Source organism: Pan troglodytes, chromosome 11 (assembly GCF_028858775.2).
Source record: "Pan troglodytes isolate AG18354 chromosome 11, NHGRI_mPanTro3-v2.0_pri, whole genome shotgun sequence".
Classification (NCBI taxonomy): Eukaryota; Metazoa; Chordata; class Mammalia; order Primates; family Hominidae; genus Pan; species Pan troglodytes.
The window spans coordinates 41,779,944-41,803,008 of NC_072409.2; the positions used below are offsets into that span (position 1 = coordinate 41,779,944).

The window sequence follows — 23,065 nt, forward strand, 5'->3', positions numbered from 1 at the left end:
GAGCGAGACTCTGTCTCAAAAAAGTATATATACAAAAATACAAAAATTAGCTGGGCATGGTGGCAGCCACCTGTAATTCCAGCTACTAGGGAGGCTGAGGCAGGAGAATCACTTGAACCCAGGAGGTGGAGGTTGCAGTGAGCCAAGATTGCACCATTGCACTCCAGCCTGGGCAACAAGAGCGAAACTCCGTCTCAAAATAAATAAATAAATAAATAAATAAATAAAAAGGAGGTGAGAAAGAGAGGAGAAACATAACTGCACTCTGGAGGGAACCCCATGGTAAGCTGTGCTCACCCACTGAGACGAGGTGGCTGTAGTTCTCCAGCACCACGTCTCTGTACAGGGTCCTCTCAACAAGGCCCAGGTGCTGCCACTCCTCCTGGGTGAATTCCACAGTCACATCCTGGAATGACTGACGCCTGTAACAGCACATTTCTACACTTGATCTTAGCCAAAAGGCCAAGAAGTGATATAACGGCACATTTCTAATTAATCTGAAGGGTTTAGAAACTGTACTGTGGAAAATCCCTTTGAAAACAAATTTGTATTGTGTTTATTGTTGAGAGTTTAAATGTTATAAAGTACCCTATTATGGCTCTGCCATTGTCTTATACTTTGGGGTACTCATATAATTGGTACAAATATTATTCTCATGCCCTAATGCATGTATATTTATTTATAAATTATATACATAGACTGTCAGCTAATATACTATGGATAAGATTTAGTGTCTCTGTTTTAGATAAAGTTATTTTAGTTAGGCTTTCTGCCATCTTTCCTACACCTTAGTGGCCCATCCTGAGAACTCTCTAGGATATACAAACCTCATCACAGTTCTCTGCTAGGTTAAGAGGGAACCAACAAAGGATGCATGTAAGCCCTGGAAGTATTACACATGATCAAACTTGTCTTTCAGAAGCAATATTCCAGAAGAGTGGGAATGTCTTAAGGAGCAAAACAGATGAGAACAATCTAACAGATGACCTACATTGAGGTAAAGCAATGAGGTTCAGACTGGGAAGCTAATCCCTGTGAGAGAAGGGAACAACATTTTTCATTATCATTTTTGTGTGCAATTGTACATAGAGAGGCTGCATGAGCAAATGGTTAGATGATGATGCTATATACTAAGATAAAAAGAACAAGAAAAAGGAAATGGGTATTTAACATCTGTGAAGATACAGGTGGAATTATATACCGCACCATTGGTTACATGATTTTGGAATACAGAAAGAGGTTTAAAATTGATCCTCAGAGTTAATGCAACCACACACAAAGTCACAGCAAGTTTTGAAGATAGAAAGGTAGACTCTAAAGTTATAAGCAGCAAAGGACTTAGAATATCCAATACAATTGTGAAAAGGAATAAGCTTGGGAGATTCACATTCTGAATACAAGACTTATTTTAAAGGAATAGTAATCAAGGGGGGCATACTCGCAAAAGGACTGGCACAGATCAACAAAAGAGAATACAGACTCCAGGCCAGGCACAGTGGCTCACAACTATAATCCCAGCACTTTGGGAGGCCTAGGCAGGCAGATCACTTGAGGTCAGGAGTTCAAGACCAGCCTGACCAACATGGTGAAACCCCATCTCTACTAAAAATACAAAAATTAGGTGTAGTGGCAGGTGCCTGTAATCCCAGCTGCTAGGAAGGCTGAGGCAGGAGAATCGTTTCAACCTGGGAGGCGGAGCTTGCAGTGAGCAGAGATCGTGCCAGTGCACTCCAGCCTGGGCAACAGAGGGAGACTCCGTCTCAAAAAAAAAAAAAATCCCCAAAAAACAAACAAACAACAACAATGAAAAAAAGAGAATACAGACTCCAGAAACAGAGCCACAAATAATAAAAAGTCAAATGTTTCCAAAAAATGGTGCCAATGCAATTCAATTGAGAACAAATATTAGAACTCTCAGACATAAACAAAAATAAACAACCTTGATATTGCGGGTGAAGGGAGAACTCTGCCTGTACTAGCCCAGGAGAGGGAACAGATAAGGAAAGATTCCCCATTTTGAGGCTGTTTGAGATCACTTGATTTTTTTTTTAATTGTGTTACAAAAAACTAACTTTAAGTTTTAACTGTTTTCAACAGGGAAAATAACACACTCCTTGGAAAAAGGTGAAGGGTTGAGAAGACAGGCCCTGGGTAAAAATTTTTACAACACCTGGAGTTGATAGGCCTACCTAGGAGAGAACACAGGCACTGCCACACCAGCACAGGGGACAGCTGCTGTCTGGGGTCAGCAGACCAGTTCACATGCCACACAAGGTTGCTATAGATCCAAATCATAAAAATCTTCCAGCTCATCATGAAACAAGTCCCACTCATCTTCAGAGTCTGCCAGTTCATCATCCCCACCTGCAGCCAAAAGCATAAGCAACATCTCGCCCAGCTCAAAGGTGACAACCTCTTCATCATTGTCAAAAGCGTTGCTGCTATCTCTTTCCTCAGTGAGTTCTCAGAAGTGGTTCCTTCATTGGACCCAGTTTCTGCTTGATGTTCCCACTTTCTGTCTCTGTGGCTCCTCTGTAAGGCCATCGGGGTACGCATGCTTGTAAAAACAATTCCTTCCAAATGGGCAGCTCCCACGTCCTTCATCAAAATACCTGCAAGCCTTGTTGCTCAATGCCTCCTTATATTTCTGAATGAGTTTCTGCTTCTCTTCTTTCTCTTCCACCCAGGACTCACTTGGAATGACAAAGTTAGATGTGATCTGGCAATCTGGGCAGGACTTTATAATCTTGCTCTGAAATTGCTTAGCACTCCTCCACTTGCAAATGCACTTGAGACAGTAGGCATGGTTGCAGTTGGAGAGGATCCCGAAGCGGCACTCACTGGGGTTTGCTGTCTCATAGACCACCTCCATGCAGATCCCATACACCACGTCCTTGCTGCGCTGCACAGCAAGTGAGAGCTCCATGTCCTTCTCATGGGCCTCAATGCACAATTTTATATGCTGTGATCTCTGGGCAGCAGCCATGGGATGCAGGACCTGCAGTCCACACATGTCACATGAATCTCCATGGAGAGGCACACAGTTCTCCCCATCTCAGCACTCTCTTACTGCAGCACAGGGGCACAGGTGCTTCTTGGTTTCCACAGCAGTTTTTCTCTTTCTCTGATTCTTCCTTGGTCACTGAGTCCTGCAGAGGTGCTTCAGTGCAGGAAGGCACAGCTGAAAATTTTCAAAAGGGTGGTAAAGGTCCAAACTAATAAGACAGATACATGAACTACAAGGGAACTGAAAGTCTAATGTAGCCAAAGTAGGGTTGCCCAGGAACAAACTCAATAGCATGCACCCAGTCCTCTGAACCTGCTCCTACAATTGCAAAGTTTGAATTTCTTGACTCAGCTTCACCTGTATTCATTTCAACAAGTGGTCCAACTAACGATGAGAGACTTGAGGAAGCAGCAAGGGATGATGTTGTAGTTAGCTCTGTAGCAGCTGCTTCTTCCTGTTTCAATGGCTTGCTATGTTCATATCTGCAGTGGTCTCCATAAATACAGTACCCTCACTGAAAATACTTGCACACTACACCACACGGACTGTCAGAGAGGTCATGGGAGTAGCGACAGTTATCACCTTCCTTATAAACCCCAGCATAAAATACCTGCAGGTGACCTGTTTAATCCAGCCGCCTCCCCTGCTGTCGCTGCCGCCACCCCCTCCGCCCATCCCTGGGGATGGGGTGGTGACCGAGATCAGCTGATTTAGCTGGAACAGGATGGCTGGCTGACTCCACAGGAGAATTTAGAGTGAGAAAGAGAAAATCTGAGTCATCCAAAACATGTGAATTTGCCCTGAATGAGCTTCCACTGTCAGTTGCGTCACACGTAGGCATTGAGGCTACCGACCAGAAAATATAGGAACAGCCTTTCTGCCTTGCAGGCAGGGCTGCTGGCCCTATTCACTCTCTGGCCTTCAGGCAACACCAGAGAGCAGCTCCAGCCAGTTACCATCAATTGCCAGGAGATACTAGAAGCCGGCTGCTGAAAGACTAAAGACAGAATAAACAGGTTTCTCACCTGAACAGAAGGTGGCCATCAGATGCTTCCACATGGACACCGTTTAGTCCCATGGGAGTATAGCTCCAGCCAGAGACCTAGAGTTGTCTTTGTGCTTAGACGCTTGTCCACCAAGGGTCCCAAGTTGGGAAAGGGAAAGTGAGAAGGGAGAGTGTTTCCCATAAGGAGAGAGTCCCCCATACAGTCATGGGTGAGTGGCAACTATCTGGGCTGGTGGCACAGGAGTAAAAAGAATTTACCAAGACAGTTGTAGGTAAAGAAAAGCAGATTTATTAGAGAAGGTATGAAAATGCATTGCGAGAAAGCAATGGATTGAATCAGCAAGAGAGAAGCTGACTGCTGGGAGACAAAGACTTGCTGCAGATTTTATAGAATGGAACTTGGGCTGATGGATAACGCAACTGTAGCAGGAAGCTAACTTGCGTTTTTCTGTCTGCTGAGGTGTTTGATGAGAAATTGAAGCATTTGATGATAAGCAGGAAATCTGTCAATTCTATACATTATCTACACAGGAGGGCTATATGTCCTGGGCCATAAGGAGTACAGCAGACTTACAGTTTATCTGCTTTCTATTTTTGTTTCTATGTCCTGGACCAGGAGGAAAGGCAGACCTTATAGCATATCTGCTTTATTTCTTTGCTTTCCCCTGGTCACGCCAGCCACTCCTTTTCCCTAATTAGGACTCACACTTGATCTATACCTTGTAACAAAAATAACAATGAATTCAAAATGATCACAGAGGGTCAGCCATGGTGGTGGCTCATGCTTATAGTACCAGCATGTTGGGAGGTCAAGATGAGAGAATTGCTTTAGGCCAGGAGATCAAGACCAGCCTGAGCAACGATGTGAGACTCTGTCTCTACAAAAAATTTAAAAATCAGCCAGGCATAGTGGCATGCACCTGTAGTCCTACCCTAGCTACTTGGGAGGCTGAGGGAAGAGGATCACTTTAGCCCAGGAGTCCAAGGCTGCAGTAAGCTATGATCATGCCTGGATGACACAGAGCAAGACCCTGCCCTCTACCAAAAAAAAAAAAAAAAAAAAAAAAAAAAACATAGACATAAATGTAAGACCTGCAACTAAAAAACATGGGAAGAAATCTTTGTGACCTTGGTTTAGGCAAAGATTTCTTATACATGAGCAAAAAAGCATAAGAAAAAAAGGTTAAAGTTTTTGAAAACTTGATTGATTAAACCCTTCTTTTTTAAAGACACTTAAGATATGAAAAGATTGTCTTTCACAGCAACACAGATGGAACTGGAGGCCATTATCTTCAGTGAAATAACTCAGAAAGTCAAATACCACATGCTCTCACTTATTCATGGGAGCTAAACAGTGGGTACACATGGACAGACAAAGTGGAATAACAGGCCCAGTGCAGTGGCTCATGGCTGTAAACCCAGCACTTTGGGAGGCAGAGGTGGGCAGATCACCTGAGGTCAGGGGTTCGAGACCAGCCTGGCCAACATGGTGAAACCCCATCTCTACTAAAAATACAAAAATTAGCTGGGTGTGGTGGCAGGCACCTGTAATCCCAGCTACTCAGGAGGCTGAGGCGGGAGAATCACTTGAACCCAGGAGTCAGAGGTTGTGGTGAGCCGAGATCACACCACTGTGCTCCAGCCTACACAACAGGAGCGAAACTCCATCTCAAAAAAAAAAAAAAAAATGTGGAATATCAGACACTGGAGACTCCAAAAGGTGGGAGACTGGGAGGGGGTGAGGGTTGAAAAACTACCTATTGGGTACAATGTTCACTCTTCAGGCAATAGTACACTAAAATCCCAGAATTCACCACTACTCAATATACGCACTTAAGAATCCTGCATTTATACCCCCTAAATATATAAAAATAATTTTTAAGTAAAAAAAAAAAGAATATGAAAAGATAAGCTACATGGTAAGAGGAAAATCCAGGAGCTCTTGACCATTTAGTATTAATAACTGATGTTATTTTCAAAATCTGCACACAAAAATCCCCCCACAAACAACAGGCAATTTTTTTCATATTAAGTTACAGGGAGAAAAACATCAAGGAAAGAAAAAAGGAGGAGAAAAGTGACCCCATTCCTTTTATGAGGCTAATAGAGCCATAACACCAAAAAGGGAAAAGGAAATTATAGGTTCACCTAACTTATGACAAAGACATAAATATCCTAAATATAGTACTGGTAAATGATCCCACTCAACACACATTCAAAGCAACTCACCATACTCATCAGCATGTCAGATCTATACAGGAGATCAATAATAAATATTAGAAAATCAACAATAAATATTGTGATTAGCATAAGATTAAAGAAAATAAGCTGGGCTTTATTTCAATAGAGATAGAAAAGATACTCAACATAACAAAGTACATTCATGCATGACTAAATGAAAGTCTAAGCAAACTGGTAAGTAGAGGGAACCTACTTATCAACAAAGGTTACCTAGCAAGAGCCAGTGTTTGGATGTGTGGTTTGGATATGTGTCCCCACCTAAATCTCCCATTCAATTGTAATCCTCAATGTTGAAGGAGGGGCCTGGCGGGAGGAGGTGACTGGATCATGGAGGCAGATTCCTCATGAATAGTTTAGTAGCATCCCCTTGGTACTAACCTTGTGATAGTGAGTTCTCCCAAGATCTGGTGGTTTAAAAGTATGTGGCACCTCGCCCCTCACTCTCTTGCTCCTGCTGTGGCCCTGTGACATGCCTGCTCCCCCTTCACCTTCTGCCATGATTGTAAGTTTCCTGAGGCCTCCCCAGAAGCCAAGCAGATGTCAGCATCATGCTTCCTGAATAGCCTGCAAAACCATGAGCCAATTAAACCTCTTTTCTTTACCCAATCTCAGGTGTTTCTTTATAGCAATGGGAGAATAGACCAATATACAATGTTCCACACACAATGGGTGGGTTTGATCACTTGGCAGGGACAGATCAATGAACACAACCAAGGGGGACATAATAAGGGGATTTTATTACTTGGAACAAGTAAAGAAGACATGGGAATGGTTCCCCAAAGCAGTGTCTCCCCAAACAGAGTGAAAACAGGGCTTTTATTGGGCTGGTTAGCTAAGTCATTATATGTAGAGGTGGAGTAAAGGCAGTGCAGGTGCAGTAGCTGATCATGCTTCTACCTTTGTGGCAAGTGTAGAAAATGGCCAAAAAGCTCCTCCCTGGGCAGGGTTTTTAGTATGGTAATGAGGAGAGTTCACCAAAGATCCAACCAGTTTTTTTGTTTTGCAAGGGCTGAGCTTCTTCCTGGAACTTTTTGAAACAAGAACTCAAAGTGCAACAGTTACAAGTGGCTTCAAAGTGGGTTCAAAGAGTGTACAGGAAAATCCAGGGACCCTGGGTTACACCAAGAGCAAATATCAGAGTTTATGTTGAAACCACATATATTTTCCCTCAAGACTGGGTTCATCTATTTCTATTTTTATTTCATTTACATACAGACCCTTATAAGCCTCATAAATCCATTACAATGCCAAGTGGAGAATGAATAAAGAGCTGCCTGGGAAATGAATAAAGAGCTTGTGTGAGATTGGCTGGTTTTCTGCAGCTTGTGGGAGAGCATAGAACTGTGATGGCTCAGCAGGGAGGCCCAGGAAGAACTGCAGAGGCAGCACCACCTACCACCTAAGACTCAGAAATGCTCAAGTGGACTAAAACCTACGCTTTTCATCAACGGAATATGCACTTTTCCATGGTTAAATGATACTTCAGTTTTTCTGAATGACTAACAGAAACAACAGAGGATTAATTAAAGTACTTGAAGGATAAGGCACTGTTCTTTTATTAAAATTAACACAGCAAAACACTCAGGCTGCACCACTTAACTGTTTTCCAATTAATACTGCTTGTCTCTCATGGGAGAAAATCCACAGAAAGCCAAGTAAAATGAATATGGAGTGCTTTAAGGCAAGAATTTTTAACTAGTTTTAACGGGGTTACAGTTTCTCAAAAGGTCTTTTTATAGGATGTTTTTGGTGACTCACCTGTGAGAGTGAACTGAACTGTGTTTTCCTCCCGGCTCTGCACAAATTGGGTGTCCCTGGACAAGGTACTGAACCTCTCAGGCACAATTTCTTTAAGCTTTCAAGAGTCAGAAGTAAATAACCAGGGAAGCCCTTTGTGAGCCATCATCCTGGGATCCTGTGAGGTCAGAATAAAATCCCTGGTGTCACATGCGGGGATGGACCTACGTGGCATTAGTGCAGCATCGGCGAAGAGTGGAAAACCAAGCGACTGGGGATGCTTTAGGAATAGCCCAATTGGATTTCTACCCTCTGCCCGCTTATCCCTTAATCCTCGACCTCACTCTCGCAAGTTCTGCCATGGAATGGCTTTTCCTGGGCAGCCTGTTCCAGGAAGTCCCAGCTCACCTTGCTCTTCTCAAAGCTGTTCCAAATCTCCCACTGTCCCAGAGTGTGGTAGCGTCTGGAGGTGGCCAAATCTTCGAATCTAGCCAAGAGGATCAAGAATTGCTTCTGGCCATGCAAATCTTGGACCTGCTCCTGTTTGCACACTTCTGCCTCTTCTCTGAAGCTCTGGTGAGGGAATTAAGAACAGGATGTTGTTCCCTTCCGGGTAAGATTCCTGTTCCCTGAGCCCCCTGATTCCTACATCACAAGACGGGCTTTGATCTAAGATAATTAGTCTCTCAATATCTAGGAAACAGACCCGCTTAGGGCCACAAACCTGACTCTCTTGGAATTCACTCTATCAGAGTGAAAACACAAACCACCTGCCAGTGCAGGAGGAGCTAGGAGTCTCCCTCTGCCCCAGGGATTCTGAGCAAACACCAGAAATCCCAGAACACACTGGACAAGAGGAAGTTTCACATTCACTTCCCATTTTAACCCTGGGTATTTGCAGACAGGTCACTCTGCTAAGCGCTGTGAAGGCTGCAGTGCTGGTTTTAGGCAGGTGTGATATTAGACAGCGCTGAGACGGGAAATAAATCACAGCTGCCCTTGAACCCAGCCTCCCTCACTGCTAGCTTACGACCTGAGTGCACTGCTCGACCAACCTGAGCCTCGGTTGTTATATTTAATGCAGATGGTTATGCCGGCCTCAGAGTGCTTGGGTGCTTTACATAAGACACCCAGTGAATAGAAAACAAAGTGTCTTCTAAATACAATACTAGCTGTCACTCAGGCCTTGGGAAGCTGCACTTGGCTACTTGCCTTACAGGTGATGGATTTTCTAACTCTCAGAGCAAAGTCATCTTTTCAAATGAGAAACCTGACCAGCTTCCTTCCCTCGCCCTGACTCACAGGTGCCAGAGCTGGAACTTCGCCAGGGCTCCAGGGCTCCAGAGCTCGGGGGCTCGCCGCAGATCCAAGCGCCCTGGCGTCTGGCACGTTCGTTGCCGGCATCAGAAACGCGCTTACCCCTACCGCCGCCAGCATGGGCTTTTCTCAGGTTGGGCTGCAGGGTGGGCCCGGCTCACGCTCCCGCACCCCCGGGACGGCACCAAGCACCTGCCCCTGACACGCGCCCCACCCCACCCGCGCTTCAGGAGCCCGCAAGGCCAACTGCACAGGCCCGGGCTGGGCTCCAGCGCTGGGGAGTCCCGCCAGATGTTGGGGGGCTCCCGAGACTTCTCGCTCCCTCCTCCCCAGGCACAAGCCGAGCACTCCACGCTGGTCCCCGCCGCGCAGACGCCCCATCACCCCCGCGCTCTCCCCTGGGGCGCGGACCCTCTACATCTGTGGGGAACCAGGAGCCTCTGAGATCCTCTGCACCCCACCGCGCAGGAAGAAGGTAGGGGAAAAGACAGACGGAGCCCAGGAGACGCCTCCCAAACCACATTTCCCGCAGACCTCCGCTCAGCGCCTGAAAGCGACTTCGCAGCCTTTCCACGTTTTTAGACCGCAGAAGAAGATGTCCGTGACCTTCTCTCCTGCCCAGATTGTTTCAGCGCCCTGGGACCTTAGGGGTTAAAGTTTACCGCCAAATGCAACGCGTGGTCCTCCATCAAATACCCATTAAATAACCACCACCTGCGGAAGACATTGGAGAGGAGAACGGAGCGTGCACTGGGTTACTCTTAAGTGTGAAAATAACGTTACAATTAAGTAGGAAAACGTACTGGTTTTTATCAGGGCTGGTGCAACATCAACACCCATTATGTTGGCTGTGGCTTTGTACGAAAATTTTTTTTAAAGAAAATCACTAACATTAAGCAGATTAATAGAAAAAGCATACAAATTTATGTAACAAGTATACATGGGCGCCTTCAGAATGAAGACCCAAAGCTACAGGGGAAATTGTCCATTTTTATGCTTAGGTTCAACAAAGTAAAGCCGTGCAGAAATATGATTGGACAAAAAGAGTAGGACCTAATGCTAAAAGATGGAGTGGGAAAACCCAGTGAGACCTGTTTGTCGGGGGCAGGGGTATCCAATCTTCTGGTTCCCCTGGGCCACTTTGGAAGAATTGTCTTCGGCAACACATAAAATACACTAACGATAGCTGATCAGCTTTAAAAAAAAATCACAAAACAAACCTCATGGTTTAAGAAAGTTTCCAGACCGGGTGCGGTGGCTCACGCCTGTAATTCCAGCTTTTTGGGAGGCCGAGGCCGGCGGATCACGAGGTCAGGAGATCGAGACCATCCTGGCTAACACAGTGAAACCCCGTCTCTACTAAAAATACAAAAAATTAGCTGGGCCTGGTGGCGGGCGCCTATAGTCCCAGCTACTCGGGAGGCTGAGGCAGGAGAATGGCGTGAACCGGGAGGTGGAGCTTGCAGTGAGCAGAGTTTCCGAATTTGTGTTGAGCAGCATTCAAAGCTGTCCTGAGGCACAAGCCGGCTGCAGATTGGACAGGTTTGGCCTAGAGTTTTCTTGGCCTCTCTAAGCGTGCTTCCTTCCTTCTGAATATGGGGCAGGACACTCTCTGGAATAGGGGTCTTATGACCTACAGTCAAACAACATGGGTCAGATAATTTATTCATGGCCAGTTTTTACATGGAAAGGCAAAAGGAAAATTAGAATAACATTTTTCGGTTTTAGGGCTGGCTCTGGGGGAAAGGCATTCTGGATCCTAGTTTCTATGGCTAGCCTTGGGGGAGAATGAGACTAAGATACCGGAGAGTGCAGGAGAAGGTCAGAGGAAAACCTGCTTCTGAGGCCCTCATTTGGGGGTATTGTTTTCTGAGCTGAAATATTTAGGATTGAAGTTATGTCTTTGTAAATTGACTTAATGAATTTTCAGAAAAAGCATTAGACTAAGCAAATAAGGCAAAATGTTGAGTTTTCTTATGTACATTGAGGAAATGCATATACATAGATGCATATTTTACCATTTTCCCAGTGTTTGAAAATGTTGCAATATGAAGTAAAAAGAGATATAGGGGTTCTACCTCCATCAGGGTATCTTATAAGTTCAAAGCTACCAAGAGAATTCAAGGTGCATAGAAATGTTTCTTGGGAATAAGGCTATGAAATGGGAATACAAAACTTGAAATGGAGCACAGCAGTACTGTAAATGAAAAGTATCCATAAGCAGCAGTGTCTGCCTCAAGAAAGAAAAAAAAAACTTTTCAAATATACTTAATACATGAAAATACTCATGATGCAAAATAAGAAAATAGTTATGGGCCCAGCACGGTGGCTCACGCCTGTAATCCCAACACTTTGGGAGGCCAAGGCAGGTGGATCTCTTGAGGCCAAGAGTTCGAGACCAGCCTGGCCATCATGGTGAAACCCCATCTCTACTAAAAGTACAAAAATTAGCTAGGCATGGTGACACCCACCTGTAATCCCAGCTATGCAGAAGGCTGAGGCAGGAGAATTACTTGAACCCAGGAGGTGGAGGTTGCAGTGAGCTGAGATAGCGCCACTGCACTCCAGCCTGAACGACACAGCAAGACTCTGTCTCAGAAAAGAAAAAAAAAAAAAGAAAAGAAAATGCTTATGTAGGTGGGGCATGGTGGCTCACGCCTGTAATCTCAACCAATACTTTGGGAGGCTGAGATGGGAGGGTCTCTTGAGTCCAGAAGCTTGAGCCCAGAAGCTTGAGACCAGCCTGGGCAACACAGTGAGACCCCATCACTAAAAAAATACAAAAACTAGCCAGGCATAGTGGCACGTGCCTATGGTCCCAGCTACTTGGGAGGTTGAGGCAGGAGGATCACTTGAACCTGGGAGGTTGAGGCTGCAGTGAGCTGGATATTGCCACTGCACTCCAGCCTTGGTGGCAAAGCAAGACCTCATCTCTAAAAAAGAAAATTACTATGCAAATCATTCAGCTCTTGCCCTTATGTGGGCATCCTCTTGTCTTATAACCAAATTAGAGACATGTGGTCATATAACATGAACATTCTTTTTTTTTTTTTTGAGATGAAGTCTTGCTGTCACCAGGCTGGAGTGCAGTGGCGCGATCTCAGCTCATTGCAACCTCCGCCTCCTGGGTTCAAGCGATTCTCCTGCCTCAGCCTCCCTAGTAGCTGGGAGTACAGGCACATGCCACCACACCTGGCTAATTTATTGTACCTTTAGTAGAGACAGGGTTTCACCATGTTAACCAGGATGGTCTCGATCTCCTGACCTCGTATCCGCCTGCCTCAGCTTCCCAAAGTGCTAGGATTACAGGCGTGAGCCACCATGCCCAGCAACATTCTTTTACTAAATTACATATGAGGATTTTTTGATACTTTTTTTTTTTTTTTGAGATAGTCTTGCTCTGTCGCCCAGGCTGGAGTGCAGTGGTGCCATTTTTTTGTACTTTTAGTAGAGACGGGGTTTCACCGTGTTAGCCAGGATGGTCTCGATCTCCTGACCTTGTGATCCATCTGTCTCGGCCTCCCAAAGTGCTGGGATTACAGGCGTAAGCCACCGCGCCCGGCCTGATAGATACTATTTTATAGCATCAGTTACTTCTTCCATGATATTGATTTTTGGAATTAGATCTTACTAATACTGAGGTGTGGGGACAGAATAAAATCATCAAGAAGTTACATTGCCCTCTCCTCCCCCTCCCCCTCCCTCTCCCACTTTCCACGTCTCCCTCTGATGCCTAGCCGAGGCTGGACTGTACTGCCGCCATCTCGGCTCACTGCAACCTCCCTGCCTGATTCTCCTGCCTCAGCCTGCCGAGTGCCTGGGATTGCAGGCGCGCGCCACCACGCCTGACTGGTTTTTGTATTTTTTGGTGGAGACGGGGTTTCGCCATGTTGGCCGGGCTGGTCTCCAGCTCCTGACCTCGAGTGATCTGCCAGCCTCGGCCTCCCGAGGTGCCGGGATTGCAAGACGGAGTCTCGCTCACTCAGTGCTCAATCTTGCCCAGGCTGGAGTGCAGTGGCTGACCTCCGCTCGCTACAACCTCCACCTCCCAGCCGCCTGCCTTGGCCTCCCAAAGTGCCGAGATTGCAGCCTCTTCCAGGCTGCCACCCCCTCTGGGAAGTGAGGAGCGTCTCTGCCTGGCCACCCATCATCTGGGATGTGAGGAGCCCCTCTGCCCGGCCGCCCAGTCTGGGAAGTGAGGAGCGCCTCTTCCCGGCCACCATCCCGTCTAGGAAGTGAGAAGCGTCTCTGCCCGGCCGCCCATCCTCTGAGATGTGGGGAGTGCCTCTGCCCCGCTGCCCGGTCTGGGATGTGAAGAGCGCCTCTGCCCAGCCGTGACCCCGTCTGGGAACTGAGTAGTGTCTCTGCCCGACCGCCACCCCGTCTGGGAGGTGAGGAGCACCTCTGCCCGGCTGTCCCGTCTGAGAAGTGAGGAGCCCCTCCGCCCGGCAGCCACCCCATCTGGGAAGTGAGGAGCCCCTCCGCCCGGCAGCCACCCCGTCTGGGAAGTGAGGGGCGTCTCCGCCCAGCAGCCGCCCCGTCCGGGAGGTGGGGGGGCAGCCCCCGCCCGGCAGCCGCCCCATCCGGGAGGTGTGGGGGCACCTCTGCCCGGCCGCCCCGTCTGGAAAGTGAGGGGCCCCTCTGCCCGGCCGCCACCCCGTCTAGGAGGTGTACCCAACAGCTCACTGAGAACGGGCCATGATGACGATGGCAGTTTTGTTGAATAGAAAAGGGGGAAATGTGGGGAAAAGAAAGAGAGATCAGACTGTTACTGTGTCTGTGTAGAAAGAAGTAGACATAGGAGACTCCATTTTGTTCTGTACTAAGAAAAATTCTTCTGCCTTGGGATGCTGTTAATCTATAACCTTACCCCCAACCCCCTGCTCTCTGAAACATGTGCTGTGTCCACTCAGGGTTAAATGGATTAAGGGCGGTGCAAGATATGCTTTGTTTAACAGATGCTTGAAGGCAGCATGCTCGTTAAGAGTCATCACCACTCCCTAATCTCAAGTACCCAGGGACACAAACACTGCGGAAGGCCGCAGGGTCCTCTGCCTAGGAAAACCAGAGACCCTTGTTCACATGTTTATCTGCCGACCTTCCCTCCACTATTGTCCTATGACCCTGCCAAATCCCCCTCTCTGAGAAACACCCAAGAATGATCAATAAATACTAAAAAAAAATAAAATAAAATAAAAATAAAATTAAAAAAAAAGTTACATTGTGAACACTGACAAAGATCCTTGGCTTGAGCAAAATTTAGTCAGGTTTCTGAAACTTCTCCTAGGCACATCTGTGCACTTGCTTGTAAAGCCTAATTTTAGCAAGAAGCCCTCCATCCTCTAGATCTGGTTGCCCCAGGTGATGTCTGATCACCCCAGCCTGCCTTCAGCATGAATCCTGCTGGTTCATTTTAGACAGAATTCTCCCTACCCCAAATGTTTCCTCTTAGTAATTTTCCATCCACTTATTCCCACCCTGCTCCTTGGCTATACATTCTCAGTTGTCCATGCTGTATTCAGAACTGAGTTCTAAATCCATTTCTTTTCCTCTATTGCAATAGTCCTGAATAATATCTGCTTTTACTGCTGTAACTACCATCTAGTTCTGGTTTTTCTTTGACAACACAAGCCTAAACCTTTACTCCTGACATTAAGGAGAACTTGAATCCCAGTATTTTTTGTTTTTGCTTTTTGGTTTTTTTTGAGATGGAGTCTCACTCTGTCACCCGGGCTGGAGTGCAGTGGCATCATCTCAGCTCACTGCAACCTCTGCCTTCCGAATCAAGCAATTCTCCTGCCTCAGCCTCCCAAGTAGCTGGGACTACAGGTGCGCGCCACCACTCCCAGCTAATTTTTGTATTTTTAGTAGAGACAGGGTTTCACCACGTTGGCCAGGAAGGTCTCAAACTCCTGACCTTGTGATCCACCCGCCTTGGCCTCCCAAAGTGCTGGGATTACAGGCGTGAGCCACCGTGCCCAGCCTGAATCCCAGTTTTCTACATGAGAATACTAAAAATTCCTTGCCAAAATTCCAATTTGAATCTCAAAATGTTTTTGTCAGATTGTTTCCTCTTTTCGACATTTCGTTTTATTTTTGACCTAAAAGAACTATCCCAAACATTAGGACAAAAATAAACCTAATATAATAATCAGATGTGAAAGCTGATCATTCAAATTGAGTCACTCTTGTCAGACCCAACTAAAACAGTGTCCAGAAGTCTGAGGGAAGGGGGGACATTCTGGACCCATAGCATTGCTCCAAAAATGTAATTCTCTGCAAGCCTAGTTGCTGTAACCTAAAACCAGTTTTATCTTGTGAGACAAAGTAGCAAATGTAAGAAGACATGTTTGCTCATTCTACTTGCCAGAAGAATTTCACAAAGCTCCTGATGCTTACTGAGCACAGCCCTCTGGAAGAATGCCCTGAAAACCATAAGCAGAATAGAGCACAGGTTCCCACCACTCTTGCCTGAATCATTACATATTTTAAAAAGATAAATTCAATGATTCTGGCCCTTTCTCTCCCTGTGCATAAAATAACTGACAGGATTCGTGATTATGCCTCTATAATCTATAACCAGATATACCCTTGCACACAAACCTTGATGAGATTTTGCTCTAATGTAATTCCTGAGCATATGCAGAGCCACCATCACCTGTATATAAAATGGGCTATAACACTACTTTGGAGTAGGTTCACAGAAACGCTTCAGCTCTCCCAGGTTACAATCCTGAGTAAGGCTTCTAAACAGAACTAACTTTAGTTCTTTTCTTTTTTTTTTTCTTTTGAGACGGAGTCTCACTCTGTCACCCAGGCTGGAGTGCAGTGGCACGACCTCAGCTCACTGCAAACTCTGCCTCCCGGGTTCAAGTGATTCTCCTGCCTCAGCCTTCTGAACAGCTGGGATTACAGGTGCACACCACCACACCCGCCTAATTTTTTTTTGTATTTTTAGCAGAGACGGCGTTTCACCATGTTCGTCAGGCTGGTCTTAAACTGACCTCATGATGGGCCTGCCTCAGCCTCCCAAAGTGCTGGTATTAACTTTAGTTCTTTAAAGGCCTGATATTTTTCTTTTTCTTTTTGAAACCGATCCAATAATCCCATAGACAGTTTCTTGGATAAGCATAGAAATTGACCCTTCTGGCTTGAAACTTCCATTTTTTTAATCTGAGTTCCTTCATGAACTCGGGATGGTCAGGAAATGACCATCAGGCCTCTCAAAAAAAGCGTCAAAGAACCGAAACTCTCCAGATCACCACATGCAGACTGTGAAATGCTGGACCCCTCATTCATCATGATTGCTTCCTTCCCCTGCCTAGTTCCTATTTTCTTACACATTGTTTCATTCCTTCCCTGCTATGTAAACCCCTAGTGTTAGTCCTCAGGGAGATGGGTTTGAGATTGAGCTCCCATCTCCTTGGCTGCAGCACCTGATTAAAGCCGCCTTCCTTGGAAATACTCGGATCTGTCACTGGCTTTCTGTGTGCAGCAAGCAGCAGGACCCAGGCTGTACCCTGGTGTTTTGGTAACATTTTCTTTGGTGTTTTTCTGCTTTGTTGGGTTGTTTTGTTTTGTTTTGTTTTGTTGTTTGTTTGTTTTTTCTGAGACAGGGTCTCACTCTGTCACCCAGGCTGGAGTGCAGTGGCATGAACAACGGCTCACCACAGCTTCGACCTCCTAGGCTCAAGGGATCCTCCTGCCTCAGCTTCCTGGGTAGCTGGGACCACAGGCACACACAAACATGCCTGCTAATTTTTAAATTTTTGTAGAGATGGTCTCGCCATGTTGCCCAGGCTGGTTTTGAACTCCTGGGCTCAAGCAGTCCTCTCACCTCAGCCTCCCAAAGTAATGGGACTACATGCATGAGCCACTAGACACAGCCATGAATTTTTCTTTAGTTAACAAGCAAATGACTACTCAAACAACCCGCTGTGTTGTACCCACTGCCTTCACTTGCCAATCCAAACATGCCAGCTCCCCAAGACCTAACTAGTTAGTACCAAGGAACTTTCTCCAAGAACAGTAAGTAACATTTCCCTTTTTCATAAAACCTCTAACCTTCTCTTTGTTCTTGAGACATACTGAACACCACCCGGTCTACATGGATGCCCCAAATTGCAATTCTTTCCTCCCAAATAAGATGTTTTAATTTCAGATTCATTTCCATATTTTATTTGACTTCAACACAGAAGTTTCAAAAAGCACAGCAATGTCTGTCACACATTAATACACATGATTGCTAAACCATTAAACAACTTTCCTGGCGCAACACAGGTCCAGAGAGAAAAGAAAGGGAGAAGGTGGCATGTGTCTCAGCTGGCAATGGGAGCAGTGGGAAAGGGAACTTCCAATAGCCTGGTGAGAACCACAGGGCTGCACTGGAGTGGAGTAAGGCCATACCACAGCGCTTAAGTGAGACAAATAACTTTCAAGATTTAAATGTTCCTAGGGGCTGGGCACAGTGGCTCAGGCCTGTAATCCCAGCACTTTGGGAGGCCGAGGCAGGCGGATCACGAGGTCAGGAGATTTAGACCATCCTGGCTAACACGGTGAAACCCCGTCTCTACTAAAAATACAAAAAATTAGCCAGGCGTGTAGTCCCAGCTACTCGGGAGGCTGAGGCAGGAGAATGGCATGAACCCAGAAGGCGGAGCTTGCAGTGAGCAGAGATAGCTCCACTGCACTCCAGCCTGGATGACAGAGCAAGACTCCACCTGAAAAAATAATAATAATAAATAAAAATGTTCCTAGGAAAGTACTATGTTCCTCGAAAAAACATTCATTTTGATTGTGGTAATCATTGCACAGTGCATACATATATCAAATAATCATGTTGTACACTTTGAATAAGAATATATTCAATCTTTGTCAATTAAATATTTTAAAATTAAAAAGCAAACATGTTTTATAAATATAAACATATAAATATCAAACCCTCAGCACCTTTCCTAGGAAACACACATCCCACTCCCCACAACCCAGGATCACAGGACCCCAGAACCCATGTACCAGCTTGACTCTAGAGCCTAGCCTGGTGGTATTAAGAGGGACAGGCAGAGCTGCCCCCAGGCCTGCAACAAACTCCACCTCTTCTGAGTCAGGTGCTGCAGTGTAGACGCACAGTGGGCCTTGAGAGAGAGCAGCCTGTGGAGGCTGGGGGCAGCTGGTAGAGAAGAGCTCGCTCCACTGAGGATCCCTTGGGGCATCCTATTGAACATCTATTATGTGTTGTAACTACCCAATGGGTTCATCTTGCCCACTGCCCAGATACAGCTGATTTATCAAGACAGGGCAATTGCAATAGAGAGTTTAATACACATAGAGCCAGCTAAATGGGAGATCAGAGTTTTATTTTTACTCAAATCAGCCTCCCCGAAGGCTCAGAGATTAGAGGCTTTCAATGTTACTTTGGTGGGCAGGGGACTAGGGAACGGGTATTGCTGATTGGTTGGGGATCATAGAGGTGTGGAAAACAATCTTCATGTGCTGGGTCCACCTCTGGGTGGGGGCCACAGGACTGGTGGTATCATGAGTCCAGGTGGAGTTAGCTGGTCATCAGAAATGTGAAAGTCTGAAAAGGCATCTCAAAGGCCAACCTAAGGTTCTACAATAGTGATGTTATTTGCAAGTGTAACTGGGGAAGTTACAAATCTTATGACCTCTGGAACAATGGCTTGTTATTGTTTATGCCTAAATTTTAGCAGAATTCAGGCCCTTCTCATAATCCTAGCCTTGTAGGCTTTCATTAGTTTTATAAAGTCAGTTTAGTTTTAGGAAGGGCTACTATCATCCTTGCTTTAAGGTTAAACTATAAACTAAATTTCTCCCACAGTCAGCATGTCCTAGGCCCAGGAAGGACCAAGGGCAGCTTGGAGGTTAGAAGCAAGATGCAGTCAACTATATCAGATTTCTCTTACTGTGATAATTTTGCAAAAGTGGTTTCAGTGTCAGATATAGTTCTGGATACTTGAAAATTGCGTTCTTCAAATCTTCTCAACAACCATCCAAAGTGAATATCATCCTCAGGTGAAGTATGATAAACCCAAAGCTCTTCAGTGTTCATGCGAGCATAACTTATGCCATAATTTTAATTTCAACTCACACCTTCCCACCTCCCAAGTCCATTTTAAGCCCCTGCAATGGCAAGCTATCTACCGAAGATGCAAACTTCAGGTAAAGCTTGGCAGATTGTGAGTAGCTTAGTGTGTTGCCTGTGTGACGCACCAGGGTCAATGTGTAAGAAAGAGCTGGAAATGTAAGTTGAGCCAACCAAGGGTAATGACAGTGCATGTGCATGAGGAGGTATAAGACAAACGCATGAACTGGAATTGGTGATAAAACTTGTGTTTAGGGAAGATTATTTTCACAGCAAAGTGAAAAAAAGATTTAGAGAGAGGAAAAACTAGAGATTAGTGAGGAGGTAACTACAACAATACTGAGGTCTTGGAGTGTAAATTAGTAACAAGAAAAAGGGGTGAGATCCATAGGAGGATAGACCTGCAAACTCCTTGAATATGGATATTCATGAAAAAAAAATGAACAGTGCTACTGTTAACAAATCATGAAAACCAAGAAAATCAGTTTTGGGGACAGTTGTTTTAACTTTTAAGTGTTATAGAACCAAACTGGGGTCCACTCTCCTGCCACAGTAAAACCACATATCCACACTGAAGTTTGCAGCAATAGAAAGGTGTTTATTGCAGAGCACCAAGCAAGAAGGACCAGGCAGCTAAATGCTCAAATCCTGACCTCCCCAGTGGCTTCCACACAAAGGATCTCAAAGGCAGGGGTGGATTTCAGGAAAGCAGAAGCTGTAGGCAAAATTGTAAATCAATACATGGAGGTTGCTTTAGGCCTAAAAGGATGGAATATCTTGAAGTGGGGACTTACATGTCATAGGTAGATTCAACAATTTTCTGATTTGCAGATGGTTGAGGAAGAGAAGCTTTGTTTAAAAATTTAGAGTTGGTAGAAAAATGTTAACTGGCTAGGGAGTGTGCCTTTCTCCAAGCCCTTCCGGATGAAATGTTTACACCAAGAAACATTATATATAAGGTCTCAAGATAGTAGAAGGGACTATGAGAGATGAAATGAGAAGATATGGGGTTTTTCTGGATGGAAAGTGGGGGATTACAATAAACTGCTACCCCAAGACAGAGAGCACAGCAAATGAGAGATGATGCAAAGTGGAGTTAATGTGAGAGAAGTCAGGGAGAGCCTCTCCCTCCATCCCTCCATAAGCATCCATGTGGAGCCAGGGGAGTAGCTTGGGGGTCTTTCTTTTCCATGTTTGGGCACTCCACTTTGGGAAATAAGAGCAGCAGTTGAAAAGAATAAGGACTTATAACTTTTTTTCCATCCAGAAAATTGGATTAGAAACCAGAAGGTTTGAGTCTTGTCTGGACCCCAGCACTAACTTGCTGTGTGACTTCAGTGAAGTCACTGCACCTCCTTGGGCTGATATTCTTCTTCAGTGAAGCAGGAATAGAATTATTACAGGTGGGATTCTGGATGATAGGAGCCAGTTTGAGGGGCACACACAGCCAGGTGCCAGTATGCACCCCATGCAGAAATGCTCAGGTAAGAGGCCCTTGTGCTGACCTCCACCTCTCACAGACCCTCCCATCCCTCTCTCCTTCCCTCGGCTTGGGAAACTGAACTCTGGCTTCTTCCTGGAGGTGCTGGAAAGAGAAGAGGGAGGGAGTTACATAATTCCCATTCCTCACCCCCACTGAGATCTCAGGGAGAAATGTATGAGCACCTTTCAATACACTTTCCCAGAGACTGACAGCACAGTTGTCTGTCCCAGGACACTGCCACTGTGTGTTTTTGTAGGTTTCTGTAAAACTATAAAGGACTATATTCTGTACCAAAGAATGAGACACCTCCACTGCTGTCACTGGAACTTCTTTAATGCTTTGTAGGGAATAAGAAACAACCCTTTTGTCTCACTTTCCTCTTAAGATAGAGTTTGCCAGAGTGCAAATCCCTGTGCCATTGGATACAGCAAGACAGGAAAACAAACAGAAAAACCAAGTCTGGAGGTTTTCTCAAATTCTCTGTTATCTTTGGCATTTTCATCCCCTGAAATCATGAACCAAGCTGTTTATTCTGAAGCTGACTTCAGAACTGAGTGGCAGAAAGGGAGCTGTGTAATGCACTTATCGGGAGAACTCTTGTAGACAGACACCTGTGGCCACCATCTTCGAATAGAGGTCAGTGTCTCACCACAATTGAAAGGAAGTTCTAGGCTTTCAAGTGCTTAACTGAGAGCCCACTCATACCTCTATGCACTCTGTCAGCAAGGTCCCCCAAACAGCACCCCAGGCAACTTCCAGGATACAAGGGATAAATATACATCGTGTGCCCTATGTAAGAGCTCACTGTCAAGATGCACAGGGATGTGAGGGGGCACCAGAAGTCCTCTCATCTGCCTTACTATGATCATGGGTCCTGGGCCTTGTGGAGAACAGATCTTTATTGTTTGAGATCAAGCTTGATCCCCAGGGATGAAGCTTCTACACATGCACTTAGCATTTCTACTTCCCAAGAAACAAGAGGATATTGGGAAGAGTTTTGCACCAAACCATAACAGATGTGGTTGGACCATTTCAGAAGCAACTGATCTGCACAGTACCTAGGCCTTAATAGGATAAGGATTGCTTGAACACAATTTCATTATCTCACTGATTCCCAGTCAAGGAACGACCTGTGGGAGATATCATAAAATACCACATGAGAATACATTTGAACCTCTGATACCTAGGGACCAAAAATACAAGTTTATAGATTTTTAAATCAATTTCCATTGCAGTCAGAACACTTATTCTCTAACATTTCTTTCTTTCTTTTTTTTTTTTCTGAGACAAAGCCTTGCTCTTGTCCCCCAGGCTGGAGTGCAATGGTGCGATCTCTGCTCACTGCAACCTCCGCTTCCCGGGTTCAAGTGATTCTCCTGCCTCAGCCTCCCGAGTAGTTGGGATTACAGGCACCTACCACCACGCCCAGCTAATTTTTGTATTTTTAGTAGAGACGGGGTTTCACCATGTCAGCCGGGCTGGTCTAGTCTCCAACTCCTGACCTCAGGTGATCCGCCCACGTCGGCCTCCCGAAGTGCTGGGATTAAAGGCGTGAGCCACCGCGCCCAGCCTATTCTCTAACATTTCAATCTTCAGAATTTGTTGGAACTTCTTTAAGGCCTAAAACTTAGGCTATCCTTGTAAAGGTTCCACGTACATTTTAAAACAATGTGTATTCTGCAATCCTTGGATGTAGTGTTCTACATATATTGTCAAACTGGTTGACAGCATTTTTAAAGTCTTCTACCATCCTACTGGATTTATTTTTTGTCTAGTTTGTTCTATCAATTACTGTGAGAATATCAAATCTCCAAGCAAGGTTGTGGATTTGTCTCTCTTTTTAGTTATCTCAGTTTTTGCATTGTGTATTTTGACACTTTCTCTCAATTTTTCATCTTTAGAGACAGGCTCTTCATCTGTCACCCAGGCTGGAGTGCAGTGGCATGATCACAGTTCAGTGAAGCCTCAAAATCCTAGGCTCAAGCCATCCTCCACCCCAGACTCCCTAGTAGCTGCTGCACCTAGCTTGTATTTTGAAGCTTTTATTAGGTACACACATATTTACCATTGTTACATCTTCCTGATAAATTGACCCTTCTTAACATAATGAATTGTCTTTTTGAAACTCTATGACAATACCCATTGTACTGCGTCCATGTTAGTAACACATAT

General features: G+C 45.4%; 1 protein-coding gene across 1 annotated transcript in view; it reads right to left on the minus strand.

Moving 5' to 3' along the window:
- Positions 1 to 2,188: 2,188 nt before the first annotated feature.
- Positions 2,189 to 23,065, minus strand: part of LOC134807730 (E3 ubiquitin-protein ligase makorin-1-like) — a 38,003-nt gene continuing 17,126 nt past the window's right edge. Inside the window, 4 exon segments of the mRNA XM_063788496.1 lie at positions 2,189 to 3,181; positions 6,633 to 6,818; positions 8,013 to 8,169; positions 8,400 to 8,564. Of these exon segments, the coding sequence (XP_063644566.1) occupies positions 2,279 to 3,013 (735 nt within the window). The 5' untranslated portion in view covers positions 3,014 to 3,181; positions 6,633 to 6,818; positions 8,013 to 8,169; positions 8,400 to 8,564 and the 3' untranslated portion in view covers positions 2,189 to 2,278.